The sequence below is a fragment of the Hemitrygon akajei genome, chromosome 5 (assembly GCF_048418815.1).
Source record: "Hemitrygon akajei chromosome 5, sHemAka1.3, whole genome shotgun sequence".
In the NCBI taxonomy this organism is placed as follows: Eukaryota; Metazoa; Chordata; class Chondrichthyes; order Myliobatiformes; family Dasyatidae; genus Hemitrygon; species Hemitrygon akajei.
Window position 1 is genome coordinate 42757511 of NC_133128.1, and position 12077 is coordinate 42769587.

A 12077-nucleotide genomic window follows, 5' to 3' on the forward strand; every position below is an offset into this window, starting at 1 on the left:
GAGTCGAAAAATAGAAAGCATAGATTTAAACTGTGAGGATAAAATTTAAAGGGGGTCTGGGAGACAACTCCTCCTAGACGGTAGTGGATAGATGGAACTAGATGCCAGAGGAAGTGGTAGAATCGGGTAAAATTACAAAGATATTTAGACAGATACATGAACCAGAAAGGGTTTGAGGGATATATGCAAGTTAATAGGATTAATTCGGACGTGTTGGATTCCAGGACGCCGTTGGCGAAGGCCCGGCCGCCAGAAGGCGCTGGGGACGGTTTCAGCGGCGGAACTGGTTCCGGTGATGGTGGCGGTCTGTTTGAAATTAATCAAGTGCGATAGGCACAGCAGATCGAGCTTTTTGTGGAGTTACTGGCGGGTCTGCTGCTCTCTCGGACGGTTCGAGACGATAATTTCAGGCCTCCGTTTAACTTAAGTGTTCTCAGTGACACACGTCTGAAGATAGTTAGCATTAACTTAAAATATAAGAGACCGGCGCTTGGAACTTTTGAAACTGAACGATCGTCGATGAAGCTATCGATTATTAACTTCTATTATCCGAATGAGTATTACAATATGTAAGCTATTAAGAAACAATGAAAGCTGTGCAAAAATAATTAATATGTGGTCGTGATGGTTTGAAATAAATTAACTCTTTATATATCGTTTAACCACAGAGAACATGGCACGTGATTCATTACAATTAATTTATGACGTTCTGATTAATAAATCGATGAATATGGGACGGACAAACTGTAAGAGTATCTATACAGTGTACGGAATTAATAATTTGGAAACGGAGAGTAACATTTGAAAAATGTTCCGGAGAAGCGCTTCAAAAATGCTATGATGACCATGCCATGAGTTTGAGAATGAAATCTGCAAAAATGAGGAATGAAAAAGTCACCACAACCATAAAGCTCCAACCAAGATATATGGGACAACGTCGAGTTTCTGTTAGAAAGCGGTGGTAAGGAGACATGTAGTTTTATTGGAATGTAAAACTACATTATTTTCATTATCATGTCATAAGTTGCTTGGCTTGTAGGCCATTCTAGAGCCCTTTAGGGTTAAATGCGTTGTTAAGACATAAACGAAACATTTTAGGGAATGACACACGAATGAAAGAAGGATGGTACAATTCTTGAACCCTGATGACAGGAGATACTGTAAATATAGTCGAAAAGGAAACATAATATTTAGGAAGCTGAAATGGAGAAGAAGCATGCAGATTTTCAAATAAGTAGGAGAAGAACTTAAAGAATTAGCGGGCTAAACACCATTTCCTTGGTGAGTAGGACTAATGACGATCTCAGGTACTTTATATGTATATTAGGAGCAGGAAGTTAGCTAGGAAAAGGGATAGGTTCACTTAAGGATTAAGGAAGGATTTTATGCATGGAGACAAGGATTGAATGAGGTTCTGAATGACTACATTGATATTCACCAAGGAGAAGGACTTGGATGATGACGAGTTTAGGCAGGGGCATTTCAATATTAAGAAGTAATTTGTGTTGGGTGTCTTGAGGAACATTGAGGTGGATGTCCTCGGGGCTTGATAGAATCTATCCCAGCAAACTGAGGGAGGGAAGGGATGTGTTTTATGTAGCCTCGAATGAGATCTTTTTATTCGCTTTAGCCACAGACAAGGTGTTAGAAGACTGGAGAATAGCCAATATTATTCCTTTGTATAAGGAGGGTAATGGAAAAAGCAGGAAATTATATGCCAGTGAGCCTTACATCAGCGATAGAGAAACTGTTGGAGAAGATTCTTATAGGTGAGGTTTGCTCACATTTGGAAAAGCATGGGACTATTTGCAATAGTCTGTGTAGTGTTGTGTGGGGGAGGTCCTGCCTCACAAATTTAAGGAAGGACCTGAGTGATGAAGGTGATTGAGGGTAATGCAGTGGGTGTTTTCTACTTTACTAATGCATTTGAAAAGATTCCTTATAATTGGTTGGTCCAGAAGATTAAATCATATGGGATCCATGGTGAGCTAGATACAAAACTGGCTTGATCATAGGAGACAGAGGGTAATAATAGAGGGATACATACAAAATGCTGGAGGAACTCAGCAGGCCAGGCAGCATCTATGGAAAAGAGTTCACAGTGGATGTTTCGGGCCAAGACCCTTCATCAGGACCTTAGCCCGAAATGTTGACTATTTACTCTTTTCCATAGATGCTGCCTGATCTGCTGAGCTCCTCCAGTATTTTGTCTGCATTGCTTGGATTTCCAGCATCTGCAGATTTTCTTGTGTTTGTAATAATAGAGGGATATTTTCTGACTGGAGGTCTGTCACCATTATTCTGCAATGATCAGTATTGGGACCTTTGTGATTTTTACATATATGAAAATTTAGTTGGTCTGATTAGTAAGTTTGGAGATGACATGAAAATTGGAGTAGTTGTGGATAGTGAGGATAGTTGTTAAAGGATTTAGTCAGATGTTCTGCAGATGAGAGCCATTGAGCATGGAATCAGGCCTTTCATCTGAACCAGTCCTTGCTGATGAACGTTCCCATCCAAGCTAGGCCCTGTTGGTCCACATCCCTCTTAACCTTTCCTATCAATGTACCTGTCTAAGGCTACATCCACACTGGACCGGATAATTTTGAAAATGCTGGTTTCACGTTAAAACGATAGGTGTACACACTATGCATTTTAAAAAATATCTCTGTCCACATTGAAATGGAGATTTTGTCGAATCTCCTCCTACTGCACATGCGCAGGATACATCTACCAAAAACAAGTGACATGTTTGGTGTTGAAATTCGCTGTGAAGGACGGTGCGTGTTTGTTCAGTTACAGACTAGAAAAACTTAAACGACAGGCAGCTATTGGCTCTCGCGCAGGAAGATTTAAAAGTAAAAGAAAACAAATACTGAAGCGTATGGAGGCAACCGACAGGGAGTTCACGGACTGTATGACCCGGTTGACGACGAACATCGGAAAAACTAAATGTCTCAGTCACTTCCTCTGAACAGGGTGGTAACAAAGCTGTATGTCATGCCTGCCTTCATTAATCAGGACATTGACTCATTATCACCCTATTCACGCCTGTTGTCACTTTCAAAGAGCAATGCACTTGCAAGCCAAGATCTCTGCTGTACATCAGTTCTCCAAAGGATGCAGCCACTTACTGTACACCTTTTCTCTTGCATTTACCTTCCCAAAGTAAATCACCTTAGACTTGTTTGAATTAAACACCATCTGATATTACTCAAACCACATATCCAACTGATTTAAAAACTAGAGGACATAGAGTTAGTGTGAAAGGGGATAGATTTAAAAGAAGTATTGTAGCTGTATAAATTTTGAATGGATCATTTTTGAATGATCATGTGCAGTTCTAGTCACCATTCTGTAGGTTGGATGTGGAGTATTTAGAGATGGTGCAGAAGAGATTCATTAGGGTGCTGCATAGATTGGAGAATATTAGCTATAGGAGAGATGGGGCATCCTTGGATTGTTTTCTGTGGAGTATGAAAGGCTGAAGGGTGACCTGATACAAGTGAATAATATTAGGAGGCATAGATAGGGAGATAGTTTGAGTCTTTCTGGTGGAACTATCAAATACTAGAAGGCGTGGGCTTATGGTGAGAGGGTGGTTTTAATGAGATATGCAAGGCAATTTTTTTTACTTCAGTATCAGGTTTGTCACTACTGCCGTAGATCATGTCACTTTGTCTTATGACAGCAATGCAGAGCAGGCACAACAAATTACTATAAGTTAGTACAAAATAAATAGTGCAAAAAAAAGAAATAGTGATGTAGTGTTCGTGGATCGTTCAGAAATCTGATGGTGAAGAGGAAGAAACTTTTTCTAAAATGTTGAGGTGGGTCTTTGGGCTCCTGTACCTTCTCCCTGATGATAATAATTTGAAGAGCACATGCCAGATGGCGAGGGTCCTTAATGATGGATGCTGCTTTCTTGAGGCACTGCCTCTGGAGGATGTCTTCAATGGTGGGGAGGTTTGTGCTAATGATGGAGCTGGGTGAGTCTATATCACTCTGAAGCCTCTTCCATTCCTGTGCATTAGCACTTACATACCAGTTAGTGATGCAATGAGTCAGATTGCTCTCCACAGTACATCTGTGACCTACCAAATCTTCTCAAACTCCTAAAGAAATTCAGCTGATTGCATTCCTTCATGTGATTGCATCAGTATGGGCCCCACAGGATAGATCCTCTCATTATATTGGTCTTCTGAAATAGGTGCCTGGAACATACTTTCTGCAGCAGTGGTAGAATCAGGTCCAATATCAATAGACACGTGAATAGACAGGGAATAGAAGGTTGAAGACCACTTACAGGCAGTTGGGATTAGTTAGATTGGCAACGTGGTTGGCTAGAGGGCCTGTTCGTGTGCTACGATAGCATAATAGTTAAGTAACTGGACCAGCTTCCAGAGTTCTGGACTATTCAGAGTTCAAATGCCATCATGGCATCCAATTTCAAGTAAGTAAATCTGGATATTTGTTCAAAAAATTATGATCTCAGTGACAGTGAGATAATTGTTCAACAAGAGATGACCTCAATAACAGTGACCATGAAACTACTGTCTCTAAAACCCATTTGGTTCACTAAAGTGAAGGAAATCTGTCATCACCTGATGACTTTTAACATGTGTCCGCAGTTCGGGAGTAATTGGGAATGAATAATAATGGTTGTTGTGTCACGCATGCATGTCCACATGTTATGAATGTGATTTTCAAAAAATGAATAATAGTAACACTTTAGATTTACTGCATCTGTGGAATCTCTTGTATTTATGATTTGATAAAACGGCGTGCAAGTTCTTAAAGGAGAGCAGAATTGACAACTAAAGGTTTAGGAAAAGCAAAATAATGTTTTGAATCTGCTGATGATGTACTGCTCATTTAAAATCTGCCACTGGTGCAGTTCTTCTGGCTGGATTTCTTTTAGACTAATAGAATTTGCTACAGCCTCTCAAATGAGTTTTGGAACTGAAGGAAACATTCTGTGCATGATGAACAGGTAGTATATATTGGAATTCTATATTTTGCTCTGATGACATATGCATCTTTCTTAAGTCCTTGTTGCTGGTGCAAGAATTAATTGGAAATCTGTGTGTGACTTTTGTTTTCATACAAACAGTGTAATTGTTTCACATTCCCCAACCCTTCAACGTTCAGATCGCTTTCAGCAGCAAACTCACATGGAAGGTTCAAACGGCAAGGAAAATCAAGCTCATGGAACCTGCATCAAGGTGGGTTTTGCTGCAAGAGCTTCTGAAGAGTGGTTACATGATTGTAGATGCAGATGAAACATGAAAAAAATTCTTACTTGTGGATTGCTGAACAAACGTTGGTTTGTAGGTTGTAGCTTTAAACTGTCACATAAATTGGTCGGCATTGTCATGTTCGTTATCTGGTAGTAGTTGTTGCATTGTGGAGAAATGAAAGGAAATTTAAATACAGTGGCTTTAAAAAAAACCTTGGATGGTATTGGTCTTAATACAGTTCCATTAAAACCTTCCATTTGAATTATTTAAGTATTTGAGGTTTAATGTCTCATAAGAAAAAATAGGTCGCTCATGTTTGCACAACTCCTTATGTACCTAAATCATAAGTAAATAGTGCAAACAATACCTGATAATAGAAATATTCTCATATCAATAAACACCTGAATTTCAGAGAATATAAATAAAAATAGAATTTTCCATTAAAATTTTGAATTCTGAAAATTGGAAAATAATAGAAAATACTGAAAAAGGCCTGTGGATCATCACAAACTTCAAAGGGTTATGCTTAACATTAAACCATGGTTACCTTTGCTCATGTCCATGTAGAAATACTGTGTGTTCCTAGTCCTTGTAAATTTCATGGAAGTATTTTATGGTCCAGACCTTAAAATAGATCCCTGAGCTCTGTCAGTTTTGGTCACTAAATGAAAAATAAAACAATGCTTTCTGCTCTCATTTAGGTGCCTTCTAAGGTTGAGCCGATCATTACAAGTTGTGGTTTTGCACCAAATTCATCATTATCACTTGATGATGAACTTGTACAGGCAGCATTGGACCTTGAGAAAGACTGGAGTCCTGGATTTCCAAAGGAAGATGCTTTAAAAATCATTTATCCGAACAATTTTAAGACTGCTTCCAATTTTAATGGAAACATGACCAAAGAAGTAAATCAGTGTGATCTTTTTACTGAAGACAAGAAGTACTTAAAATTAGGTTCTGAAGCAAGAGGATGTAGTCGTAACAGCGTCGGGCAGAAGTCATTGCAAAACGGGGTATCTGATGTACAGACTAAAGCTTTATTGGAAATAGCACAAGCTCCCTGTGATTTGATCAATAACGCTTCACATTGTGTTCATAAGGAAATGCACACAAGTTCTATAGAGGATCATGGATCAGTGGGCAGTGTTACAAAGACTGTTGGAAGGACATCACTGCTGATCAACAGACAAAAGAGGGAACGACCTTCATCTATCAGCAGTGTTGATTCAGATACTTCAACCTGCCCCACTGCAAAGAAAGTAATGATTTCTCCTGGGCCTTCATCAGCCTTTAGTGAAGCCCAACGGAAGTTTCGGAAAGCAAGCCTTGTGGTTAAAAGACCGGTTAGAATCATGCCCAAGTTGGAGAAAAATTTTAAAACTTCAAGAGGACGCAACATGCTTAGTCCTAACAACCAGAAGTTGTTGCAAGAAAGGCAGCTTTCTCATTCTAACTGTTCCTTGTCAGTACTGACACCTCCCCCTGGCCTCAGTCAAAGCTTGTTAGATGGGAGCAAACTCAGTGAATCTTTGACAGCAACAGGTACAGTATAATTCACGTGAGCAAATGTAATAATGTTCTCCATTAACTCAAAAAACAGAGCTGCAAGCTACTTTGGAAGTAAGCCTGTCGGCACTGTTCGATGTTGCAGTATACGATGAATACTTTTGTTAGATCTTCCACTGTTTCTGTTCTGGTCTCTTTGCTGAAATCTATCTTTAAGATTCTGTTAATTTCCCATTTAAGAGAGAGTGTTAGAAAGAAAACAATTATGTTTCCGTTCTGCCTTTACATTCTTTATGTTGGTACAACAAAACCAATGCCCTTCATGATCAATACACAGATCCAGTTTAGTGTGATGGAGGAGGGAATTCAAAGCAATATTTCTGATTTCACTTATTTCATTGAAACCTACCAAATGTTAAAAGGATTAGATATGGTAGATGTGGAGAGGATGCTTCCTATGGTGGGGATATCCAGAGCTAGAGGGCACAGCCCCAAAATTGAGGGGTGACATTTTAGAACAGAGCTAAGGAGGAATTTTTTAGCCAGGGAGGAGTGAATCTGTGAAATGCTCTGCCACAGACAGCAGTGGAGGCCAAGTTCATGGGTATATTTAAGGCAGAAGTTGATTGTTTCCTGATTGATGAGGGCATCAGAGGATATAGTGAGAATGCAGGTGTAAGGGGTTGAGTTGGATCCGGGGTCAGCCATGATGGAGTGGCAGAGACTCGATGGGCTGAATGGCCTAATTCTGCTCCTGTGTCTTATAGTTACAATGAATGTATGAAGAAAAAGTAATGAAATGAAAAAAATAGATTATGGTTTGTTTATGAACGAAGGTTCAACTTTGCTACCTCTAAATTTATTGCCAGTCTGTCTATTTTAACATGATACAACTGATGGCTTGCTTAGACCATTTCAGAGGATGGTTAAGAGTTAACCATGTAGCTCTGGGACTGCAGTCACACATAGACTAGAGAATGATAGTTCATTCCCAAATTAAAAGTCACACATTAGCATCTGTGATCTCTTTTTACCCTCCTTCACCACCTCCTATCTGACTACCCTTTCTCGATTTTGATTTTCTTCATTGCATTGTAGTGGCTGTGAGAAACTGTTTGTAACACATTTAGTCAAGTGAAAATGTTGATTGATTTGGAGCATGCATCTGGGGGTCAAATCTCATACTAGATGATAGGTGTACTGTATAATTTAAGATGTAATTTGGGGTTAGACACCATATCATTGTAGTGTTACTAATTGTTTTCTACAATAATTGTGTCAAATGCTGAGTGTAAAACATTACAGAAGGAAGCATTTGTAGATGGATAATACATGGATTATAATTTTTAAATAGTAACCAATTGGAAACATTTCTTTGCTGTAATTAAAATTAACAATCTTTGTTCTAAAATGAAGGATTTTGCATGACATAGTGGATAAAACTGTTAAGTGTCTGCAAATCAATCTACAGGTACTTCAGGGTGTTTTCATTTATTCCAGGGCATTGTGGGGAGAAGGCTGCCACCACAGTACAAAACGAGATGCTCCTGCTGTCAAACTGGGGAATACCCAAAGCAGTTCTGGAAAAGTATCAGAGTTTGGGGTTGGTGAGCATTTTTGAATGGCAAGCTGAATGTCTTATGCAAAATCATGTATTGGAGGGAAGAAACTTGGTCTATTCAGGTAGTTTATTATTTAAAATAGCTGATTTCAATATTCTGTTAGATGAAATAGGCCTCAATTGGAGCACCACTCACAAAGAGGCTGAAGTGTCAATAGTGCGTAACTAACACTAACATTGTAAATTATTTTGTCAAATTTTGCATATTCCCTCTGGTTTTCATGAAATATTCTAGCTGCTCTAGATGGGCTTCAGGTACAATGGTGTACCTTCCAATAGAATTGCTAGAAGGTGTGAAGTGAAGTTAGTTGCAAGACTTTTTTAACATTGCATCAAAGATGATTTTGCAATAAAAGGTCTGATTGAATCAGGTTTATTATCATTGACATATGTTATAAAATTTATTGTTTTGAGACAGCAGTGCAGACCAAGAGAAAAATAGTCATTTTTATGTTTTTGCAATGTTACAAAACATAAGTAGTGCAAAAGATGAAAATGAGTTTTCATGGATAGTTCAGAAATCTAATGGAAGAGGAGCAGAAGTTGTTCCTAAAATGTTTTGTGATTATTCAGGCTCCTGTACCTCCTTCTCGATGGTAGTAACACAAAGAGTTTATGTCCTGGACGGTGAGGGTCTTTAATGATGAATGCCTTAAAATAAAGTGTGACTGAAAATGTCATTCATGAATAGGTTACAGTCTCAATTATGATGCTGAAGAGTTTAGCATTCTTGAATATGGATAAATCTGTAAGACCAGGAAAATGTATAGGTTATTAAAGGAAGCAAATTTGTCATTTCTGGTTATAAACTGATTATTGACTTCAGGAGGAGGAAACCGGAGGACTATGACACAGTCCTCGTTGGGGGATCAGAGGTGGAGACAGTCAGCCACTTTAACTTCCTCAGTATTATTATTTCAGAGGACTTGTCCTGGACCCAGCAAATATGTGCAATTATGAAGGAAGTATGTCCGCGCCTCTACTTTCTTAGAAGTTTGCTAAGATTTGGCATGACATCTAAAACTTTGACAAACTTAAATAGATGTGTGGTGAAGAGAGTATTGACTGGCTGCATCACAGCCTGGCATGGATGCAACAATGCTCTTAGAACAGAAAATTCTACAAAAAGTAGTTGGGTCGGCCCAGTCCATCATGGGTAAAGCCCTCCCTACCATTGAGCACATATACATGGAGCATTGCACAGGAAAGCAGCATCCATCATCAGGGACCCCCATCATCCAGGTCATGCTCTCTTCTCTCTGCTGCCATCAGGAGAAAGGTACAGGACCCTCAAGACCCACACTAGCAGGTTCAGGAACAGTTATTGCCCCTCAACCATCAGGCTCTTGAACCAGAGGGAGTTACTTCACTTGCCTCGTCACTGAATTGTTCCCACAACCTATGGACTCACTTTCAAGGACTCTTCAACTCGTGTTCTCAGTATATATTGCTTAGTTATTTATATTAAAATTTTTCTTTGTTTTTGTATTTGCACAGTTTGTTGATTCTGTTATGGTTATAGGGTTTATTATGTATGCCCGCAAGAAAATGAATCTTGGGGTTAGCTATGCTGATAAATATGATAATAAATTTACTTTGAACTTTAATTATGTTTTTGAATCATTTCTGGTTATAGAGGTTATGCAGGAGAATTAGAAAGCCTGCTGCTATTGTCCTGTTGTTTAATTAGGCAAGTTATAAACCAAGTAATTGTGGGCGAGTTGTTTTAAATTCATTTGTGGTAAATTATTCAACTTAATTTTGAAGGACGGTGAGTAAGGTACAGATTAATCAAGGACGGTTAACACAGATTTCAATGAGTTTTTGAGGCAGTGGCAAGGGTTGATAAGGGCAGTGTGTTTCAGGTAGTCCATATGGATTTCAGTCAGGTTTTGTCATGCTTTCACACGGCAGGTTTGTCAAAAAAAGTAAAGGTGCTTGGGATCTAAAGGAGCGGAGCAATTGTGTCCAAAATTGGCTGGATGGCAGGAAGCAGAGAATAGAAAGCAGGAAGCTTCGGTTTGAAGAGGTTCAACACTCAGTCCTCTGATTAATTAACGACTTAGACTAAATGTAGGGGCATTATAAGGAAATTTTAAGAAGATGCAAAAAATAGAAGTGTGATTTTATGAAGAAAGAAAGTTTTCAACTTCAGTAGCTTGCAATGGGTGTGGTCAGTTGCTATAATATTTTATCCCTCAGAAATAGTGTTTGGAATTAATTTGATCGCAGAAACTCTTCTACATTCTGTAAATTTCATGGAAAAATATTTAATATTGAACACTAGTTTTATAATTTAATGTTGTTTTTCTAAAATTACCAAATACAATTTGAAATGAATAGATTGCTATTAAAACCCAAATACCAAAATCTAGAGATATACGTGACAATAATTTGCGGTACAGTTGCAACACAAATAAACATCTTTGCATTATAGCCCCAACTAGTGCTGGGAAGACATTTGTTGCAGAATTGCTAATTCTGAAGAGAGTTCTGGAAAAGAGAAAAAAGGCACTGTTCATTTTGCCGTTTGTTTCAGTGGCAAAGGAGAAAATGTATTACCTGCAGGTGAGTGCAGCTCTCAGTAATGTGACAAATGCCAAAAAATAATTCTAATTCAACTCATCCATTTTTGATGCTTGTAAGGGGCCAGTTGAAACTTTGTGTTTATGTATCACGGATGATGATAAATTGTGCCTGAGAGCAAGAGGAAATGGTCAGAAATACCTTTGCTCAGGATCCATTTGTAAAGTTCAGCTCTTTAAAGCTTTCATCAAACCATTCAAGGATCACTTCAATTGCATTTGTTGCTTACAGTCTGTCATAGAAGAAATGAATTCATTCTTCACCAATTCATTCTAGATACTTATTCTTTAGGTTCATGACAAATGGAGGGCTGGTAATGCTTGTGGACTTCAATCCCCATTGCGTAGGATGAGAGGACTAGAAAATCATTAATATTAGTATGAATAAAGAGGCCTTGGTAAGGGTTTGTTTATTACAGCAAATGATCCGAGCAAATTTACTTTATCTTCCCTACCATAGTTCAGAGAGCAGTTATATTTTAATTTGCTGTCAGGAAACTGACAGGAATAATACTTGTCTAATGGGGATCTGCTGCTAATTTGAGTGATATAATTAATTTTTTTTAGATTTTTGGTAGGCCATCAGCCTCTTCCTGCTCTGCCATTCATCGAGGTTATGACTAATACATTTCAGTTCTGTTTTCTGCCCTTCCATTTCTTATTTTGCCATTCTTTCACATTTTGTATCATCACCAATTGCAAAATAATGACTCCAACAGAAGGAGAAAAGAAACTGATGTGTGAATATCCTTGTACCTATCTCAGAACTTATTCCAGGAGACGTCGGTGAGAGTAGAGGGGTATATGGGAAGTACATCACCTGCTGGTGGATTTTCCTCACTGGATGTGGCTGTTTGTACAATTGAGAAAGCAAATGGACTCATTAATCGAATTATTGAAGAGGAGAAAGTAAATCAACTTGGTAAGTGTCCAAAAACATATTTTAGCTTTGATGAAAGGTCTTTGATTTGACACATCAAATCTGTTTCTCCCTCCACTCATGCTGCTGAGCCCAAGTATTTTCATTTGCTTCTGGTTTTACTTCAGGTTTCTGCCATTCATATTAAATTAAAATTGTGTTTAATTTTTTTTTAACAGATGATGTGTGTTCTATTGGTGGCAAGC

The 12077-nt window shown here is 38.5% G+C and overlaps 1 protein-coding gene across 1 annotated transcript in view; it reads left to right on the forward strand.

The window, feature by feature from the left end:
- The first annotated feature begins 337 nt into the window (after nt 1-337).
- Nucleotides 338-12077, forward strand: part of polq (polymerase (DNA directed), theta) — a 90091-nt gene continuing 78351 nt past the window's right edge. The window contains exons 1-6 of the mRNA XM_073045357.1: nt 338-961; nt 5114-5225; nt 5942-6782; nt 8247-8429; nt 10805-10935; nt 11718-11874. Of these exons, the coding sequence (XP_072901458.1) occupies nt 852-961; nt 5114-5225; nt 5942-6782; nt 8247-8429; nt 10805-10935; nt 11718-11874 (1534 nt within the window). The 5' untranslated portion in view covers nt 338-851. The remainder of the gene's footprint in view (nt 962-5113; nt 5226-5941; nt 6783-8246; nt 8430-10804; nt 10936-11717; nt 11875-12077) is intronic.